General features: G+C 46.5%; 1 protein-coding gene across 3 annotated transcripts; it reads right to left on the bottom strand.

The window, feature by feature from the left end:
- Positions 1-512: 512 nt before the first annotated feature.
- HDHD5 (haloacid dehalogenase like hydrolase domain containing 5) lies at positions 513-19,846 on the bottom strand. Of its 3 annotated transcripts, none has more exons than XM_075896735.1 (8): positions 19,702-19,846; positions 14,145-14,348; positions 13,171-13,283; positions 11,550-11,643; positions 9,336-9,369; positions 8,929-9,103; positions 7,910-8,098; positions 513-7,170 (listed from the first exon to the last, which is right to left on the bottom strand). In XM_075896735.1, the coding sequence occupies exons 1-8, from the start codon at positions 19,711-19,713 to the stop codon at positions 6,804-6,806; spliced, it is 1,188 nt and encodes a 395-aa protein (XP_075752850.1). In that variant the 5' UTR covers positions 19,714-19,846; the 3' UTR covers positions 513-6,803. The 3 variants fall into 3 exon arrangements, with proteins under 3 accessions (XP_075752850.1, XP_075752848.1, XP_075752858.1); XM_075896733.1 differs by lacking the exon at positions 19,702-19,846 and adding an exon at positions 16,023-16,443; XM_075896743.1 differs by lacking the exons at positions 513-7,170; positions 19,702-19,846 and adding exons at positions 7,177-7,413; positions 16,023-16,452.
- Positions 19,847-22,261: the final 2,415 nt, after the last annotated feature.

Below are 22,261 nucleotides of genomic sequence, written 5' to 3' on the forward strand. Positions count from 1 at the left end.
CAGTGTTATTTGAGGCAACTAATAGTGCAGTTGCAGAGTAGAGGTGAATCTCTAAAGAAAACTGTTGATTTATTTTGCATGTTTTTTGACAGAAGCATGGATAAAGATGCTAAAAGCCACTAAAGTAAGAAATTAAATGAATTCTACTGAGAGGACATAAACACACATTTTTTTGAAGATACAGTGAAACATTTCATTCATTTTATTGAAAATGGTGAGGTCTGTGCTTAGAGCTCACCAGTCGATTTGTATAGACTTGTATATGACAGTTTGCAGGCAATCGTTCCAAATGTAGAAACCATTCTGGAAATATTTTTAACAATACCAGTTGCAAATACTTCTTGGGAATGTTCTTTTTCTGTATTGAAACGAGTTAAAATTATTTGCAAAATATGATGTCAGGAACATTTGACAAGTTCAGCAATAGTGACAATTGAAAGTGCCTCTTTACAAAATATTACTTATGATGACTTCTTTGATGATTTAGTGAAGAAAAAGTGTTGAAAGAAAGCTAGCTGAATAAATTTTTTTTAATTGAATACATTTCTTCAGAGGTAGTTAATTTTTTTTTCCATTCATCAGTAGCTATACATTTTATTGTTACACATTGTTCACATTAGCTTAATGCAAATAAAAGCTTTCATCTAGAGCAGAAGTTCTTAACTCTGCTCCGAGAACTCCATTCAGGTAAACTGACAAAAGGTTATTACAGTGTTTTTTTAATAAAGCGCTCATATCCAAAGCACTTTACAATAGTTAGTTCATGGTACAAACAATATTTGGCATGATCATTAAATGGTCCACTAAGACCCTCAGAAATTTTCAAGTGGTCTATGGGGAAAAAAAAAGTTAGCTTACAAAAACAATCAAGGTACCTCACTTTATTTTCATTTATTTCTTATACTATAGGAAGAGAACAAAGAAAAAAGAATGAAAAATGGGAGGGGCAGGAGGAGTGAAAGTTCTTTGTTTGGCTGGGTCCCGGGGGCAGGGGAGGAATGAAGCTGAGCACAGAACCCCCATTAACTCTAAATCTGCCACTGATTGACAGAGGGCTTGAAGCTGACTGGCTGATAAGGATTAAAGAAATAACCAGTCTGAACTAAGGATGTTGAAATGCAGTTATCAGGCTAATCGTATAGTCAATCCACATTGTCGTGTAGTCGATACAAATGATTAGTGCTCTACAGAGCTGCAGCAGGGGTAGCGCCAGGAGCCAGCCTGAGCCGGGACTGAGCAATCCTGGCTTATATCAGCTCCAGTTACCACTTGTGTTGCAGCTCTGCATTTTAAATGTAGTAAGCCGCCAGTCTCTTACTACATTTAAAATGCAGCAGCACAGCGATCAGCACGAGCCAGGACTGCTGGATCCCAGCTCGTGTTGAGTCCAGCAGCCCTTGTGCGCTATGGACAGCCCTGTCCATCGCAAACAGGGGCTGGTGCCAGAGCAGCCTCTGTTCATAGTGGACAAGTGGGGGGGTGGGGGGAAACCAGGCAGCATCCCAGAGACAGTGTTGGGGGTGGAGAACTGGCTTTTAAGCTGGCTGTCTCAGCACCAGCTCCCCCTCCTGCTCCTTGCTGCCTCTGATAGAGGGGGAAACGGGTGCACCAGAGGGAGCACGGAGCCAGCAAGGACTTAAGCAGTCCCCAGGTCAGCCTTTGAACATTCAGCTCTTGTACATTTCAAAGGCTGAAGCGGTCACAGTGGAAACCGGGGAGTGCAGGGACGGCTTCCATTCCCGCTCGGGCCGTTTTTCCCACTGCACTCTTTCCCCCTTCCACGGAGACAGTACTGGGGGGAGAAATGCCTAGTCGAGTCACTATTTGACTGTCTGTATCAGAGGTAAGGGTAGGGGGAGGCAGGCACTGGTGCTCATGGAGAACCAGCTTTTAAGCTCGCAGAGCTGACTGCCCCCCCCATTCATACCCACAGCGCACTGGCTCCTTACACGCACTGGCTCCTGCCTACCCCCACTCCCCATATGTAAATGCTGTAAATTTCAGTGATTACACGTTTACAAAAAATCAGTATCCCAAATCTGTGTCAGCCATTTTTGTCTGCTTTAGTTGGCCCATCTTACAGGGCTTGCCAAGGTTTTACTGGCGGGAAGCAGGAGGCATTTCCACCAAATGCCCGCTGCCTCCTTATGAGCACCACCTCCTGCCTCCCCCCCCAACCCTCACCTCTGATACAGCTGGGGCTGGGAGGGGCTGTGTGTAACCATTAAGATTAATTGATAGGCTTTAGTATGTCTTCTGAGTAAAAATTTACTGATGTGTGTATGCGACGAAAGCCTCAGAGTGGCTAGAAGCGGGAAGGAAGAAAGCGTTAAATTGCTACGATATAAGCAACAGAACAGCAGCAGCAATATTAATGCTCTTTTGACAGAGCTGGAGGACCAGTTCAAGGGCAGAATCAGTGAAATAAGGGCACACTGTAGCAAATGGATACCTATGTACTTACAGGCTAATAAAGCTGGATGTAGAGCCATCCTGTCCATTAGATGTTTTGGGGCAGTCAGCCCAGACCCACCCATGCTTCAGGGGGAAGTGGAACCTGGGTGTCTCAAAGTCAGGGATAGCACCACTAACCCTGCTCGGCTGGCACTACCCAGAAGTCGTGGGGGAATGGGAGCTGAGTAGTGCCTGGAAGAGGCAGGGTGGGAGTCAGGGGATGGCCTGGAGTTGGAACAAGGTGGAGCAGGGGTGGGCACATAGCAGAGGCGCCCTGGCTGTCTGATTATGTATGTTTTGTGGATAGCTGTACAGTCTAAGTATGTTTAAGAACTTGCTGTCACACATCTGAGACATACAATTAGACTGTAAACCGCTAAGCGCTGTTTCCCAGCTGTACACTATTGCAATTTTGGGCACCTGTGCCCACAGACTGTTATGCCCAGGGCACGACAAATCGTGGTGAAATCCACTCACCAGCCCCGCACCACGCCTGCACAAGAGCTGCACTGCGCATGCACGTGCCACCGGTGAACGGGGCAATGGGCTGAAATCTACTCGCCACGGGCAAGTAGATACATGGATTTGTCGAGCTCTGGTTATGCCCATTAAGAAAGTAGGTATTTTATTTCTTTGATATGTATTTTAGATCAGCTGTAAAACATGACCTTATTGTGAGTTTAGAATGATTGCATTAGGAAATACTATGTTAAAGCTGTTTTGGTTTTGAAGTGTGAAGCCCTATCCTCCTAAAAGTTAATAGTCTGCTCTTAGTCTAGTTTGGCGGAAACTCCCCCCACCAAAACCCTGACAAGTCCTGTAAGGTGGGCCAACGAAAGCAGACAAAAATGTTTGACACAGAGTAGGGACATTGAAATGCGTTTATTTCTGTAAACATGTAACCACTGAAGTTTACAGCGTTCACACGCCAGCGGGACGAGGGGACAGGCAGGAGCCAGTACTCTGTGGGAGGAAATGATGGGGAGACAATCAGCCAGCTCCCCCCATCCTCACTGCTGATCAGGCAAGGCCTCTGTATAACCATTAAGATTAATTGATAAGCCCAAGTTCATTGCTTAATTGTGTATGGGTACACGTTCACATCCCTAATATAGGTAGGCCATTATAAAGTGCTTTAGGTCTGATTTTTGCATATATCCAACTTTTCATATCCCACATATCCAACTCTTTTCATTTAAGACAAAAAGAGCCACTGGCCTAGGAGAGCAAAGCCTGATCTGATTTTGATCAGCAGCATACTGAAAGTATTTGGTAAGGGATTTAGCAAACTTGAGTAAGTTCAAGATGAAGACCAGAAAGCATTTTATATTTATTTTTCTTGTAACCATTTCAAACTTTAATACCTCATTACTTGTACTTAACCTCATTACTTGTTTTATTCTTTAAACTAATCCAGCACTGTGAATTGTTTGGGTAACTTAAAGTAGCAGACTAGGTTGATCACTTTAAAGGGCAATAGAACATATCTTTTGGGACACAATCCAGGACTAGGAGGCTACATCTACACTGGCAGCTTCTTGCGCAAGAACTGTTTTGTGGAAGAGTTCTTGCGCAAAAAGTCTTCACAAGAGAGCGTCTACACTGGCATGTGCTTTTGCTACACATGGCAGTGTGGACACTCTCTTGCGCAAGAAAGCTCTGATGGCCATTTTAACCATAGGGGCTTTTTGCGCAATAAATTCATGTTGTCTGTCTACACTGCCCTCTTGTGGAAGAGGGCTTATTCCTCATGGGGAGAGGAATAACTCTTGTGGAAGAAGCCCTGTTCTACAACGCTGTACTGTAAATTTACTTGCACAAGAACACACGTGCAGTGTAGACAGCAGGCAAGTTTTTGCACAAGAACACCTGTTCTTGCACAAGAAGCTGCCAATGTAGACATAGCCAGAGTGTGTTAGGATCACCCTGCAAGCAGTAACGAAGGCTGGTGGAAACAATCATATATAGAGAGTGTTAGCAGCAAGCTACTGGACAAGAGCTGTAGCTAGACACAAGTACTTGGGGTGAGACTTGCATGGAACTTGGATGTTTGATAGGAGGCCACTTGGAAAGCTACAGCAGCAAAGCATTGTGTGCAGCTGCCCAGGAGAAATTCAGATGCTGCCAAGCTGATTAGCAGAGTTCCCACAGCTATGTTTTTTTGTTTCTACAGGTGGTGCATAGTCTCACATGCCTCCATGCAGAATAAATTTTAGGTGCAGTTAGATGGAAAAACAAATCTGCATAGGGATGATAAAGATTAGAGGAATTATTATAAGCCATCCCAAGTTACTGGGCAAGTGGTGATCATCCGCCCACTCCCCTGTATTGCACCTCAAAATAGCACAGTAACTAAGCAGGGACATAAGACATGTTTGCACCCCTCTTTGCCAACATCTATTGGAATACACAGCTCACTTCAGCCACTATTGCCCCTTTCATTAGTGTTTCAAGTGTAAGGGAAGGCACCTAGTTCCCTGTACAAACCTAATAGTTAATTTAGTGTTGTGAAAAAGCAGCTCTGAAAAATAAGGTGTTGGTAGGAAATCAAAACCTGAACTCCAATTTTAATTGAAAACAAAATAGACTTATGAACAGATCACAGCATATGGTCTGCATGAGCAGCTGCTTAAAAATGGTATGGTTTGCAAAAGATCGTGGGTCTCAATTCTGATCTCATTTAGCATTGCAAGTCAGTAACTCCAGCAGTAGCAACAGCCGTGCAGAAGCACAAAGAAAAACCCCAGTGACAAATCACTCATGCATTTCTACTTGATAGAAAGAAGCCTTTGTGGTGCTGCTGGGGTGGATCACATGCATCTTATACCGAGGATTAAAATGAAGCTATGCCTGAGTAGACACCTTTCATGATGAGTTTCATCTTGAGAAATTTTCACAGCTAAATTCCTAAAGGATTTTTAATGGAGAGAGAGAGGGGCCTAAAACTCTCCACCAATAGTGTGGGCTAAGGAAATAGAAGCAATTAAAGTGCACATATTGCAGGGAAGGAAAGTTAAGGCAGGGACTGGCACTGCTGCTGCAGCACATTAAGCTGTTAGCCAGCCTAGGAGGAGAAGTGACTGCTTTGGCAAGCACTCCATTGCAATTTGGGAAGAGAGAAACATTTTAATTGAGGGGCATCCCTGAGGCTGCAGCTACAGCTAGGAAAAACTTCTGCATTTGTGAAGCACAGCGAACAAAACTAGGAATGTCTAAGAAGCCCTTGGCGGATGTGATTGTTTTATGGCTCCTCCTGCAAAGGGCAATTTAGCAGCATAAGAGACTAAATCACAGGGGTGACCTATCACAGCAGTCAGCAATAGAGGGCAGGCTGGAAGTACTGTCCCTAAATCCCAGGGATCCCTCCATGGGGGCACATCACTTTTATGGGTGGTGCCAAGGCCCACACACATACACCCCCCCCCCCTCCTTTCAGAACCTACTGCTGCTGTAAAAGCTCAGTTTCCATACTCTAATAATTTATAATCCCAGATGAATTCCTAGGCAGCTTCAGGGCCATGCTGTTGGTTCTTCACGTGAGGAAGGTGGAGGGACTGCTGGCAAACCAAGGAAACCTTTCATTCCACTTTTGCCAAAAGGAGCAGTTGGGATGGCTGCCTAGGCTTACCTGTGAGCTCAGCCACTCCAGCTCATGGTGCTAGAGTCATATGAAACAGCATTTCTGCTCCATCCCAAGGCCAGTGAGATTACAGGAGCAATATCAAGACCTGATATGCAAGCTGAACTCCCCCACAAAGGAATTACTAGCAGTATCTCTGCCAGCTGTGCTCTAAAGAAGGGGGTAATTTCACCCTGGACAGAGAGCACAGGCTCCACTTACATCTTATTTTAAGGCTTGTGTAGGATATAATTGGTCTAGGGCAGCTCCTTTCCGGGCAGAGGGGGGAAGAGGAGAAGGGGAGAAGACTTCCTGCCTGGGGCGTAATAAGGATGAGTCTTGCAAACACTAAGGAGCTTTGAAAGGAAAAAGACTCTGGGTAGCTGAGCTCCAGCCACAGGCTGTTGGGGGTGATGATGATTATCCATCTCACCCTAGTCCCCATACAGTTGGCTTCACAAGAGCAACAGCAGTGTGCAAATAGACTAGATTATTATTAAAACCTTGTAAGCAATAGCTTGACCAACTGATATTTAGACAAGGGACTGTTGGCATCAGGCTCCACAATGCAGTAGGAACATTCCCCTCACCTCACCCCTTTGGTGGTACAAGTTATGTTAGAAAATCCCAGGTCTCCCCTCCCCCACTGAACCCAGAAAATCCCAGGTCTCCCCTCCCCCACTGAACCCAGAAAATCCCAGGTCTCCCCTCCCCCACTGAACCCAGATTACTACACATTTTGCCACTCTTCGGTCCAACTCTCCTTCTCAAAGACAAGCTCCACAGCTTCATTCACATCCCGCACCACATAAGAGGCCTCCACTAGGCTAGGGTCAAAGTTAAAGTCCCGGTGCCCATGGAACACGGTCTCTATCACACTTTCGTGTGGATCAGCAGGCATCGCTCTGTGATGATTGTAGACCCCAGTGCAGACCAGAATTGACTTGCAACTCTCCAGGGAGACATTCCAATCCTTCCTCAGCTGTAAATGGTCCTCACTCTGTGAATTCGCCACTCCCTCACTCCGGGCCTGACATGCAGCTTTGAGATAGCTGTTGTAGGAGTTTGCTCCATAGATGTCAGACATTGGATTGTCCCTGTGCATGGACATCAGATGAGGGAAACTAGTTACTTCACAAGTTTAGTTTGAGCCAAGGCAGACTGGAATTAGTCCAGCATTTAACAAAAAAAAAAAAAAAAAGTGAGCAGGAGGCAGAGGAAGGGAAGGTATGGAATGAACTATAATAAAGTACTTACATAGGCTTAGGCAGGTCAGATCTGGATTAGAAAGCTCTCCTCTCTTTCCCTCCCTATCCATCTCTAGCAGTGGCCAATAGCAGCTGCTTGAGAGGAACATAGTAACAGCCCTGAGCCCCCATACTGGGTCCAGCCAATTGCACAATGCTAGTTATGAGGAAGATATTCCTTCTTATTCTCTCCCCCACCCCCACAGAATGTTTGATGGACCTCGTCTGAAGTGGCTGTAAAACATAATTACACTGATTTGAATTCTAGAGTTAAGCTATAGGATATGATTGAGATGCACTCATTCAAGCAGGCTGACTTATTCCAGTCAGTTTCATGGAGCTGCAGTTTAGTGACCATTGTCCTAATGCAGTTCAGATCAGCATTTAGAAGAGGAAGCTCCAGGAATGCCTTAGGAGTTTAAAGAGGCAACTCCTCAAACTCTGCTACAAAAAGACCAGGGATGGAGGGCCCTAAGCAAGGGATAGGGGAAGGAGGAGGAGGAGGAGGAGGAGGAAAACAACCCCCCCCCCCAAAAAAAAAAAAAAAAGACACTACATACTACCACAAACACACAAAGATGTCTCTTACCCAACAGCATAGAGTCTGAAGATGGGAGATGGCCACCCTCGTCTTTCCATTTGCTGTTTTATCAGATACTCAGCATACTGGTAAGTAACAATGCTGGGTTTCCCAATTAGGGCCTCATATTTCAGCTCCCTGCCAGTCATTTTTTTGTAGATGTTCTCCAAGCAGACAAGAAAGGTGCCATGGCCAAATCTGCTCCAAAAAGAGGATCATCAATGCCCCTGACCCTTTGACATTTGCACAGAAACCATTATTCATCTTACACAGTTATGTTCATGTCCCAGAGAGGAAAATTATCCTGATCCACATCTACCTACCTGCAAACAACTTGAGGACAGAAGAACAGAAATCCCTATTTTGCCCTTTCCTTAACCACTCAACGTAACACCTCTGATGCATCCTTGTTTGAATTTGGCTATTAAATATGCTGTGAATCCACCCATGGTAATACAGAAGCCCTTCAGTGTTCAAGACATGTCTGTTCTCATAAACAATGGAGAATACATCTTACTAACTACTAAACACTGGAATAAAGTATATCGTCAGATGTATGGCTTGGCCTGGCCACTAGCAGCTACAATACGTATCCAAGTTGCAAACTGGGCCAAGTTCTGCCTTTTTAAAAAAAAAAAATCCATACCATTTCCCCCCACTTCGGGTCAAGTGTCTGGGCTTCACCCAAGAGTGATCTTTTGGCAAGGTGAAAACTGAATTCTACCAGGTGGCCCAGTTTATGCAAAAAGGAAGAGGCATTTTGCACTTAAGTAAACAGTCCACATTTTTCTGATGCCTCAACTACCCAAGAGGAGTTCAACTTCAGAACTGAATTCAATCAATCCTGGCTGCAGAAAGCCATCCTTGCTAAGTAGGAAGATGTTGGTTTTAAACAGAACCAGCATATCTACACAGACTTAGGCACCCAAAGAAAAGATTTTGAAAATATTGGCCCAAGTTCCCAATGTAACTTCGAGGATGTCTCCAAGTAGTGCCAAACAGAGAAAGTGACCTAAAACATGTTTCACCTTGGCCTCTTTGCTTCTGCCATCCACAGAAGATCCATGTTACAAGCAAGGATAGGTATATGGGGATAGGGCACTGCTGCCAGCTCTGCCCCAGGGTTCCCATTGCTCAAGAGGACATCAATAATCAGCTGCAGATTTGTCTCCCACCGGACTGGCTCCCCAAACAGAATCACCCCTGCAACATTAAAGAAATGTTTACATGAAAGTTCAGAACAGCCAGCTAGTCAACACATTTAAAACAAAACACGCATGCAGCCCACCTTCTTTTGGAAGGTGGCAGATAAGCAGTGTGTACTACAGCTGCTGAAAGTCATTCCATCAGGTGTTCTGTCACTAAGTTGTTATCCAGCTGGCTTGGCTGAACAGCAAGCAGGATAATGTGCACACAAACAAAGCATAGCACTTACCTTCTATGGTAGGGAAGTCAGTGGTCAGAGGAGGCTGCCAGAAAAAAGAAGCAAGGCTGGGTAAGTAATACAGAACTAGGCATATTTGGTATTGACAGTGTGTAAATAAAAGATGAGAGCCAAGAACTTGAGGAGTGACTAATGTTAGATTTCTAAACATGAGTTTCCAAGTGGTCAGATTTTTCAGTACTTTCTGGAAGTCAGCCCCTTGAGGAACTGTCCCGGATTGAAGTGTCATTAGAGGAGGTTTTGGAACAAATAGAAAAACTTAATGTTAACAAATCTCTGGGACCAGATGGCATTCATCCAAGGGTTCTAAAAGAACTCAAATGGGAAATTGCTGAGCTATTATCTGTGGTTTGTAACCTATCCTTTAAATCAGCTTCCGTACCTAATGACTGGAAGGTAGCCAACGTGACACCAATATTTTAAAAGGGCTCTAGAGGCGATCCTGGCAATTACAGACCGGTAAGTCTAACTTCAGTACTGGGCAAATTAGTCGAAACAATAGTAAAGAATAAAATTGTGAAGCATGTAGAAGAACATAATTTGTTGGACAAAAGTCAACATGGTTTCTGTAAAGGGAAATCCTGTCTTACTAATCTATTACAGTTCTTTGAAGGGGTTAACAAACATGCGGACAAGGGGGATCCAGTAGATATAGTATACTTGGATTTTCAGAAAGCCTTTGACAAGGTCCCTCACCAAAGGCTCTTGTGTAAATTACATGGCCATGGGATAAGAGGGAAGGTCCTTTCTTGGATTGCAAACTGGTTAAAAGACAGGAAACAAAGGGTAGGAATAAATTATAAATTTTCAAATGAAAAGGGGTAACTAGTGGTGTCCCCCAAGGGTCAGTCCTGGGACCAATCCTGTACAACTTATTCATAAATGATCTGGAGAAAGGGGTAAGCAGTTAGGTAGTAAAGTTTGCAGATGATACCAAACTGTTTAGGATAGTCAAGACAGAAGCAGACTGAGAGGGACTCCAAGAAGATCTCACCAAACTGAGTGATTGGGCAACAAAATGGCAAATGAAATGTAATGTGGATAAGTGTAAAGTAATGCACATTGGGAAAAATAACCCCAACTATATGTACAGTATGATGGGGGCTAATTTGGCTACGACAAATCAGGAGATTTTGGAGTTATCGTGGACAGTTCTCTGAAAACTTCCACACAGTGTGCAGCGGCGGTCAAAAGGCAAATAGGATACTAGGAATTATTAGGAAAGGGATAGAAAATAAGATCCAGAATATCTTACTGCCCCTGTATAAAACTATGGTACGCCCACATCTTGAATACTGTGTACAGATGTGGTCTCCTCACCTCAAAAAAGATATTTTGGCCTTGGAAAGGGTTCAGAAAACGGCAACTAAAATGATTAGGAGTTTGGAACGGGTCCCATATGAGGAGAGGTTAAAGCGACCGGGACTTTTCAGTTTAGAAAAGAGGAGACTGAGGGGGTATAGGATAGAGGTTTATAAAATCATGAGTGGTATGGAGAGGGCTGATAAAGAAAAGTTATTTATTAGTTCCCTAAATAGAAGAACTAGAGGACACCTAATGAAATTAATGGGGAGCTGGTTTAAAACTAATAAAAAGAAAGTTCTTCTTCACACAGCATGTAGTCAACCTGTGGAACTCCTTGCCAGAGGAGGCTGTGAAGGCTAGGACTATAATAGAGTTTAAAGAGAAGCTAGAAAACCTCCATGAAATTAGGTCCATAAAAGGCTATTAGCCAGGGGATAAAATGGTGTCCTTGGCCTCTGTTTGTCAGAGGCTGGAGAGGGATGGCAGGAGACAAATTGCTTGATCATGGTCTTCGATCCACCCTCTCTGGGGCACCTGGTGTTGGTCACTGTTGGCAGACAGGATACTGGGCTAGAAGGACCTTTAGTCTGACCCAGTACGGCCGTTCTTATGGTCAAGAAGTCTTAAATTGGCCACACACCTCTGAGGTGGGGGAGAATTGATACTCATTCTTGGAGGGGGTAGGGGGAGAAGAGGAAGGTCTTGGTTGTACACATTAGGGAACAGTAAAGAAATCCTGGGCTGAATGTCATGTGTCAAAGCTACTGCAGCTCTAGCCTCTTTGAGCAAAGGTCATTGCAGGAATCACTTTAGTAACCAGTCCTCTTTATGCCTGTCATCTCACAGTCCATATCATGCAAATGCTATCATACCAAGTTACCCAGGCAGGTTGATATTTACCAGATCCTTTGGTCTACGGCTTTGATCAACCATGTCCAGCAGGGGAAATGCCTTCCTCACATCCTGTATGGTAACCACATTCTGGAATCCCACACTATTTCAGATTGTCAAGGAAGGAAATAGATTATGAGCTGATTTACAAGAGCACCTAATGGATTTAGGAACCCAATTCTTCATTACTTTCAGTAGGATTTCTGCTCTTAAATCACCCATTTCAAACAACTCACCCCAAGTTAGAAATCCCATTATCCTATAAAAGTTGGGTCATTTCCTTCCCCTACCTAGTAGTGCAGGCCAATACTGACTCAGGCCACTACTCAAAGACCATCCCACAACACCAGAAATGACAATTGAGATCAAATCCATTCACGACAACTTCTGAAGTCTCCAGAGCACAGTGACTGAGACATTAGAGGAAGGCTGCAGTTTCAGACCTGGTAGGTGGATGCAAATTCATTGACTTCAGTGGAATTGCATGTGCCTACATCAGCCCAGTCTGACCTAGTAGGTCTAAAGATTAAAAAGAAAGTCTGTTGATAACTGTATGCAAGAGAACACATGGTGGATTCTACATCATGGATAGTTTAGAATGATGGGATCTTCTACTAAAAAGTATGCAAGAAGTAGTATTTGGGGAAGTTCTATAGTTGTGTTATACAGTCAGGCCTAGAAAATCTCAATGGTCCCTTCAGCTCTTGGGATCTATGAAAGAAGTGTATCCCTCAGTCTCTGATAATGAGAGTGACAACAGAAATGGAATCAATTCATAAGTTTTAAGACCTGAAACCAGTTACATAGGGACATTCTAGGACATCTTAAAAATACAGGTTTAAGCTGCCAGTTGGAACAGAACAGATACACAAAAGCTTTGCTAAATGATTGGGAGCAGCACAGGGAGTTAGACCAGACATGTCAGCAGCAGTGGGGAAACCTGGACCCGATTAGCAGAGGCATACACTAGCAAAACCATGTACAGAAAGATTGCACCACTGCCTGGCATAGATTGCATTATAAAAGACTGGTGCAAGGCTGTTGCCTGTAATCACAGTAAAATGGAAGCATGAAGCACGGGCCATAAACCAACCCAGTCAGTACAAGCAGCAAAGCAAACTGGCCACAAGCCTGCATCCAGAAGACAGCAAGGGCTACGTCTACATTGGCCCCTTTTCCGGAAGGGGCATGTTAATTTCAGAGATTGTAATAGGGAAATCCGCGGGGGATTTAAATATCCCCCGCGGCATTTAAATAAAAGTGTCCGCCGCTTTTTTCCGGATTTTAGAAAAGCCGGAAAAAAGCGGCGGACATTTTTATTTAAATGCCGCGGGGGATATTTAAATCCCCCGCGGATTTCCCTATTACGATCTCTGAAATTAACATGCCCCTTCCGGAAAAGGGGCCAATGTAGACGTAGCCCAGCAGTCCCAAGCCACAAGTGTTCCAAAGGGTCGTCTCCCTACAAGCTGCGCCAAGTAATGGGAAGGTCTTTTCCCACACCGCCACAGGTTGGCCATACAAACCTCCCTATACATATCTAGATACCACTGCTTCCCTGGCACAGCCGGTACAGCACAGCCGTGAAGGGACAAGCAGGGTCCATAACGTAAGAACAACAAAAGGATACTTCCTAGCATTCTCCTCTACTGGTCCTTGCCCAGACACCAGCACACATTTCCCATGGAACTGACGGAAGAGACGCAGGGGACTGTGGGAGAGGATCACTTGTTCTGGAGATACCTGCAGGAAGAAAAGGTCACAGGGTCAGCAAGATGGACATTCCCCACACACCACTCAGCTGTTGCCTCCTTCCCTCTTCTCATTTGTGAGGAGTGGGCACTGAGCCACAGAAAAGTCAGTCAGGGGCCAAACCCAAGTGAGAAGCAAAAAAATCCTCACTGACATGGCCCCTGACTGAGAAGAAGGCACTCCCCACATTCCCCCTCACACCAGAGCCTAGAGGGGCCCAGCCAAGTAGATGATGTGTGTTCCAGCCCTGCAGTAGGATAGTGGAGGGGCTGGAGTGCCAGCACAGGCTCCCCATGTCTGGGTGGGGCCCTGAGCCTTGGGAGCCGATTTCACCCCCAGACCTGAGGTTCCCCACCCCTGTTCTAATTGTATGGACAGTGCGGATACATAGCCATTTGGACTAGTCTTGCAGCCGTATAACACAATCATCTTTCTCCAATATCATACTGTCAGTTAGGGATTAGTAGCTGGCCAGTTCAGGGAAGGGAAACTGGGACACAAAACCTTTTGACAGCCAGTAAGTGCATTGTCCCAAGCTGCTGGCGTAGTTGGTAGTGTATATGATCAATTTCAAGTGACCAGTTATACACTGCACAAGAACCCATCTCCCCAGGACTTCTCACTGGCTGTCTTGCTGTTTAAATGCTTGTAGTTTCTAACTGAGAAGACAGCTTATTCTTTGGTTACATAAAAATGAATGACTGATGCCAATGGATTCCCACTGATCTCCACTGGACACTGATGGAAGGGAACATGGGATTTCTACTGTCCAAATGAAGAGTCTCCTGCACATGTAACAGCCAGGGCCTCCACCCAATACCCCAGAATAGAAGAGATGGATTCTCTTATTACCTCCAGTCCCAGAGCATCAGACAATTCCTGGGCCTTGACCTGCTGTAAGCAATTCCCAGCATTTGTCACAAAGACTACTGGCACCCGGAGCTGTCCATTAGAGTCTACTAGTTTCCGGAAGGCCTCCTGGGCAGCAGGAATTACATTGCGCCCCCGAACAAGCACTCCATCAATGTCAAAAAGGAACCCAAAGGTCGGAGGAGTCTGCAACATAAGATTTATAGCCATTACTACAACACTGGGGAAAAAACAGAGGGGAAGAACAAAGGTTCTTTTTAAAATGACCAGCTGCTAACAAAGAAGTGGGGAGGCTAAGGAGTATTATTTCCAACCTATCCCGTACAACAATATTCATCTAGTCTCACCACATGCCAGAACACTCTACCATTCTTTCCACTCCTTAAAAATAAACTTCCAACATGTTTAATTAAATGGTGGCAGTGCAGTCCAGTTTCTGGATGTCAGGAGTCCTGGTTTCATTCCTTTCACTGATCTTCTGTGTAAGCCAGGACATCTGACCTCAGCTGTTTTTGATACTTACCTTTGTGAGCACTTTAAGATCTGTGGATGAGAAGCCTTCATAACAGAATAGCATGTATCATTAACAGACATGTCTGAACCCAAATACCACCAAGTCCTTATCTCCCAAGTAGGAGCTAAGTGACTAGATTCCGTCGCTGGATTTTGCTTATTACAGTGGTAGCATGATGCGAACAGATTTGGACTGTACCGTGTTAAGAATCTCTGTAACAGAGTTCAAGGAGAAAATGCCCCTGGAAAGACAACAATATGGTCCAGGCACATGACAACATTATACTTGCCAGTCCCACATCAAAAGCTCCTTCAGGATACAAGCTGCTATACTTAACATCTAGCTGACAACCCAGGAGTCTGGCTGACCCTTTTCCAGAGGATTTTGCCCAGAGCCATCCTTCACAACATGCTATTGGGGCATCCTCTAGTCCAACAGGAAGTTCTACCCCTGGGTCATTGATTTGCTTTTATATTCTCACCTTTGAGTGAAATAACAGTTACTGTCAGCCCAGTTCTATGGACAAGTCACAGCTGTTAGGGTGTAAGAACACATGCAGGGACAGTGGCACCAGCTTTTGCCCGCTACTTAGTGCTCAATTCACAATGCACTAGGAGATGCATAGAAGCAGCCACCAGGTTACATTAGAAAAGCCCAGCAACCACAGTGGAGCACAGAGGCATTTTTGAAGTGTTCTCCATTAACATCTGTGCACTCCTTAATGTGGGCGAGCAAATTCTAGTGCTCCTGTTCAAATTTGGTTTGCCATGGCTTGTGCCAGTAAGGGAAGGAGGCTGAGCAAAGGAGCCAAGCTGGTTTGCAGGGCTGCTGTTCCTAGTTCTAATGGACAATCGTTTAGGGTCTATTTAGTCAGAGGAAAACCAGGCGAGAAAGCTCTCCTGGCCTATGGCTACCCATTAACTTATCTGGAGCTTCGTAGGACACGCTGTGCCACTATTTACAGAGCAACTCACAGACTTGCACCGGCTGGAGGGAGGGAGGGGGGGGGGGTTGGTTTCCCCAGGTTTCCGGCTCCTGGGACAGCCAGAGAAGCAGAGGCCCAGCCACCTTGATGGGAGGCGCATGGCAAGGTCATGAAGTCAGCTCAGGAGTCCCCACTGCCCCGCAGCTACCACCAGGCACACACACCGCCCCCCCCCCCACACACACAGCCCCGCCCCCCCACACACACAGCCCCGCATCCCTCCCCCACACGCTGACCCTCCCCCCACCAAGCTCCCGCCTGGGCCAGGCCTGCTGAGCCGGGCACCAGCCCACAGCCCCACACGAGACCCGCCGGCCCCAGCGCCCCCCGGCTGCAGAGCCCAGGCCAACGTGGCTCTCACCTGAGTCACCCCGGGGGCGCCCCCGCCCAGGCCCCTGTGGCCCGCGAGCCGCCATCGCCTCAGGGCGGCTCTTCCCGCGCTGCGCAGGCTGCCCAGAGCCATCCCCGACCGCCCCCGCCCTGCCGCCGGTCAGCTGGCCCCATAAGGAAGTCAGTCGCGCTCTCTCTCGGGCTTGGGTGGGGAGAACTACAGCTCCCAGCATGCTCCGCAGAGCCGCAATGCATCATGGTAACCGGCAGCTGTGTCTTCCCGCCTCCGGCCGCCCGGTGGCCGACATGAACTACATCTCCCAGAATGCAAAGCGTTCGCTCTGCGCTGGCGGGAAATGGGGTTTTGCGTCCCGGAGCACGATGGATACTGTAGTTTGCAGCTGGCTCCGACTAGAGCCGACGTGAAGGAGACGCGATTGATACAGAGCGCCGCCCGCCGCCTCTCGCGCCTGCGCCCTGCTTGCTACGCTCCTTGCCCCGACTAAGCCTCTTACGTCACTGTGCGGCGAGATGACGTCTCCCCCAAAGCCTCATTGCGTCATAACGCTGTTCCGCCCGGCCCCCGGGCCTGACCTGGGCGATTGGGCAGCCTGGACATCATTGGGGGCCGAGATAGCAACAAGCAGCAAGAATTAAGACAGTTACAATAGGGTTGTTTCAGCCCCACGTGTAACCGTGAGGGGTCAGACAGTCACATCCTTCCTTAGAATGTGGGGGGTTATCCCTGAGAGCCTGGCCATGCACAGCCACAGATGGTGGGGAGAAGGGAAAGCCCAGTATGAGGAGAGGGTGGGCAGCAGGAACTGGGAGCAAAGGCCCTGGCCAGTGGCAGAGGAAGAGGCACAGAGAGTCTGAGGCATGGGAAAGAAGTAGGGTTGCCAGCTTTCCTGACCAGAGGGATGCCATTTGTGGCAAGAAGTGGGGGTGGCAGGGAATGATGGGAGAGAGGCACATAAGGGGCTTTTGGGAAAAAATGCAAGTAAACTACTGATATGTGCAATAAACTCAGTCTACAGGGGCAAAATGTGCCACCCTCAACTAGTGAATGTTTTCACTATGCCCATGGCAAAGGACAGCAAGTAGATGGAGTCCAGGCTGATTATTTTCAAAATTATTTAAAAAAAATTGTATAAGGTTGATTTGCAGATCCTGGTACATCCAGGGGGGAAAAGCAGGATGAGAACACTGCGGCTGCATCTAGACTGGCAAGTTTTTCCGCAAAAGCAGGTGCTTTTGCGGAAAAAACTTGCCAGCTGTCTACACTGGCCGCTTGAATTTCCACAAGAACACTGACGATCTCATGTAAGATTGTCAGTGTTCTTGCGGAAATACTATGCTGCTCCCGTTTGGGCAAATGCTTTTGCACAAGAGGGCCAGTGTAGACAACGTGGTATTGTTTTTCTGCAAAAGCCATTGGGGCTTTTTTGCACAGAGCATCCGTGCCAATCTAGACACTTTTCCGCAAATACTTTTAACGGAAAAACTTTTCCGTTAAAAGCATTTGCGAAAATCATGCCAGTCTAGACGTAGTCTGCTTGTTTTGGGACCCATTGTATACCCCTATTCTAAGGGTAACACACAATGGGTCTAAGATACCCTACACCAGATGTCTCCCACCACCTGCAGAGATCACCCTGCCTTTCATTTCGTGCCAGGAATTCAAACACAATGTTATTTTAACTGGCCAGCAGGTGTCACTTTGTACCACAAGAATACAACTACTGAGGCATTAATAAGGTATTAGAAATTGAAGATTACAGAGAAATTAGCATACTGTTGGCACTCAGTAAATACCAGCAAGACAGAAAATGCCCACCTGTCAACTAAGTTCATCCCCCACTGCAAGTCTCTAGCACATATTGAATGTTTAATTGATCTATGTGACCTTACCAAAAAGGCCACCATTCCAGAAGGGTAGGAGAATATAAGCACTCTGGGCCTCTTTTAGTCTGGGGATATAGTTTCCTAGATTATAAAATACTATGGGGCTGCACTCACTGCTCGCTGCCCTCACTAACCCCCAAAAGCAGCCAGAGAGGTGTACATTATACAAAAGTAAATAATCTAAATGAAACAGAGAGAAATGGAAGATTTTCATCGTGTTTTTCAGGACAACCAAGAACACAGTCTCAGAATCTTTAAGTTTCCTGTTGGAGACATACGGCCCATTAAAGTTACAGGTTCAGTAACCCTGGATTGTGAGGGCTGTTCCCCCCAATCCTTCCCCCCCAAAAAACCCAATATTAATATCTGCTATTTTGTGAAAGACATTTATTTGGGTACAAATATTCTAGCGGATACCTGGGAAGAAAGTTATGTCACTGAAAGTGGCTCGTATTTGGTAACACTTGAAGTTTCTAAATGCTGGAGCGAATATGGTGGTGTCAGCACAGAAAAGTGGATGCTAGAACTGTGTTCCAGGGGCAGATGTGTCTATACCCTACTCCATATGACCAATTCAGAGATCAGCCTTTTGTGCAGTCAGGGTTGGGATGACAGGAAGCATTCATTGCTCACAGCAAAATTATTGCATCGGGACATGCTCCACAACTGATGTTTGTCCTCCAAGTAGTTATAGTAAATGTTCCTATAAGAGGTGGAAAGGAGACTGTCTGTACCTAGTTTTATTACTAAGATTATCCAACCGGCTGAAATTTTATTTTTAAAAACTACCATATAGCAGTTTCCCAGCAGTCAGATGTTTGCCATTCACAATAATCTACTACAGATGGCTGCCAGATACCACACATCAGTAACATCTGCCCCTCGGTACAGACACCAGCCATTGGCTTCTGAATTGTGATAGTTCCAGAGCCAGACAACTGCCATATTTTGATTCTCTCATCCCTGCACTAAACCCCTTCTGGATCAGTTCCCCCTCACAAGGGAGTTGCTTTATCCTAACTCCAATGAAAGGGTTCTTGTTTTCGGTGGGTGACAAATGGGCCTTAATCCTCCCCCACACAGTGCAGCTGCCAAACTCCAGCTCCCATTCCACAACACCCCATCACCACTACTTCAGCAGTGTGGTGGAAGCAAGAAGGACACTGGAGTACCAGACATTTCTCTTCCTGCTTCACCCATAACCACACTGAGATCAGTACCCTGGTGGTATCGTAACCACTCTGGGATGAGTACCCTGGTGGTATTTTACCTTCTTCACCCTCAGCACCACTGTTTACACTTAGTTTTCTTTCCCCAGGGCTAGCTTTAAACAGACAAAGCAACCAGCTGTTTGGCCCCCGTTTTTTTTTGGGGGGGGGGGGGAGAAGCTATATGTGGTCTGCCTCCCAAGTGAATGTCTGGTAGCAGAAACAGGCACAGTAATACCCATCTATAGGTCCTTTCACCATCATGCTTTGTTGACCTAGCATCAGCCCCAGGTTTAATGTGCTGGTTCTTATGTCTTAAGTTCCTACCAATAGGGCATCTTTCTCTTCACAGTGCTAGATAGCTAGATGAGCATATTGCAAGCTGAGCAGCTATGGGCAAGTTGAATGGAAAAGAAAATATATTAAAATGCATCTCAGATATTGTAATGTCCAGGGGAGTGGGTACTACCAGAAATTAGTGACCAGCCAGAAGGGGTGAGGGCTTAGACCCACTTCTCATTATTAGAAGGGATAACTGAACCTCTTATCAGTATTGCAGCTGTAACCCCTGAAAACACAAAATGAAAGAAAGATTACCTGATTAGGCATTGCAGGACTTGCTTGTTGCTTGTTCACATGGCTTATAAGGGTCTGCTCAGAGACCTGATCTTTCCCTAGCTGTGAGAAACTGATACAATGACCCCCTTGAGGAGGGTTTGTTCATGTACTGAGGCAGGCTGAGTGGTGGTTGCTGATTGGGCCACATCTCAATAGCATTGTGAGTTCAGGTGCCATGGTTAAGGGTGGGGCTGTGTTCTAAGGCTAGCCCTAAACACCTGGAGTTAGAATTTACTCAGTGCCATTTTTGAGATTGTGGCTTACAATCCAAGGGCTCAATTCTTAATTTCAGCCATTTCAAAAGAAGCTATTTTATTTTCCTCCTCTTGATGTTTATATTTGCATGATTTGTGACATCAGTGGGAGGATGACCACTTGTACCTTATTTTAAGGGACAGTCCCTTATTTCATTGATTTGTCCCTTATGGTGATCTCCTGTCCTTTATCTTAAGGGCTGCATCTAGACTGGCATGATTTTCCGCAAATGTTTTTAACAGAAAAGTTTTCCGTTAAAAGCATTTTCGGAACAGAGCGTCTAGATTGGCACGGACGCTTTTCCGCAAAAGCACTTTTTGCAGAAAAGCGTCCGTGCCAATCTAGACGCAGTTTTGCGCAAGAAAGCCTCGATCGCCATTTTTGCGATCAGGGCTTTTTTGCAGAAAACAAATCTGAGCTGTCTACACTGGCCCTTTTGTGCAAAAGCTTTGCGCAAAAGGGACTTTTGCCTGAACAGGAGCAGAATAGTATTTCCGCAAGAAGCACTGATTTCTTACAGTAGGAAGTCAGTGCTTTTGCAGAAATTCAAGGGGCCAGTGTAGACAGCTGGCAAGTTTTTCCGGAAAAGCGGCTGATTTTCCGGAAAAACTGGCCAGTCTAGGCACAGCCAACAAGTATTAAAACATTGAAACTGATACGCTTCAGTTTCACGTTTATAATGCTTCTTAGTTGCATTGTATACTTGAGGGCAGTAGAAATGTACACTTGAGAGAAAATACATGATACGTTAAGGGAAATGATGTTTTGCTAAAATGTCCCTTAAAATAAAGTATTGTTACTTTTTTCATGTGGTTTTCCCTTATTTCCATTCAGCAAAGATGGTCCCCCTTTAATGCAGGCCCAGAATACAAGACATAGGACCTCAGTTGCCCCTGTCACGTAGGGTTGCCAAATGGTTTCAACAAAAATACTGGACACGCTTAACATTACATCACAATCTACATTACATCTTACAGGCAGTCCCCGGGTTACGTACAAGATAGGGACTGTAGGTTTTTTCTTAAGTTGAATCTGTATGTAAGTCGGAACTGGCGTCCAGATTCAGCGGCTGCTGAAACTGACCGCCAGTTCTGACTTACATACAGAATCAACTTAAGAACCCCAAGCGTCCCCAAGTCAGCTGCTGCTGAAACTGATCAGCAGCTGATTCCAGGAAGCCCGGGGCAGAGCAACTCTGCCTCTGGCTTCCTGTAGTCAGCAATGGTCAGTTTCAGCAGCGGCTAAATCAGGACGCCTGGGGCAGAGCAGCTGGGGTGCTGCCGGTTGGTCCCGCAGCGCCGCTCCTCGGAACTACTGGACCAACCCAGCAGCACCCCATCTGCTCTGCCCCAGGCGTCCTGATTCAGCCGCTGATGAAACTGACCAGCAGCAGCTGAATCAGGACCAGAGCAGCTGGGGTGCTGCTGGGTTGGACCAGTAGCGCCCAGAGCAGCGCTGCGGGACCAACCGGCAGCACCCCAGCTGCTCTGCCACAGGCGTCCGGAGAAAAGCCTAGTCTGCTGGGGGGGGGGGCGTACTAGCTGCGCCCCCCCACCCCAGCAGACCAGGAAGACACGGGCGGCGGACCGAGACGCACCGCGGTCCCGCCGCCTGGGTCCTCCGCAGCTTTGCTCCCAGTCTCCCTGGTCTTTGCAAAGCCGCGGGGAAGCCGGCAGCGGAGCAGTCCAGGCGCGCCTGGGCTGCCTCGCTGCCCGAGCCCCCCCGTAGCTTTGCAAAGCCGCGGGGAAGCCGGCGGCGGAGCAGCCCAGGCACGCCTGGGGTGCCCCGCTGCCCGAGCCCCTCCGTGGCTTTGCTCTGCGTCTTCCTGGTCTGCAGACCAGGGAGACGCAGAGAAAGCCCCAGAGTACACGGGCGGCAGGACCGCGAGGTCCCGCAGTCCGTGTACTCTGGGGCAGCCCCGTTCGTAACTGCGGATCCGACATAAGTCGGATCCGCGTAAGTCGGGGACTGCCTGTATTTAGAAAATACCAGACATTTATATTTTCTCAATTTGTTTCCCGAACAGAAAGCTCAAATACTGGACTGTCTGTTCAAATCCGGACACCTGGCAACCCTAGTCCCCACCTGCATGACTCTACTACCACCAGCATGACCTCGAGTGGCACATGTTTACTGGCAGATAAGGCAGCTAGATGTCTGGTTTTGAACTGGACAGTCCAGTATTTGAGCTTTCTGTTCGGGAAACAAATTAAGAAAATATAAATGAGAAAATATAAATGTCCGGTATTTTCTAAATAAGATGTAATGTAGATTGTGATGTAAT

The sequence above is a fragment of the Pelodiscus sinensis genome, chromosome 1 (assembly GCF_049634645.1).
Source record: "Pelodiscus sinensis isolate JC-2024 chromosome 1, ASM4963464v1, whole genome shotgun sequence".
NCBI lineage: Eukaryota > Metazoa > Chordata > Testudines > Trionychidae > Pelodiscus > Pelodiscus sinensis.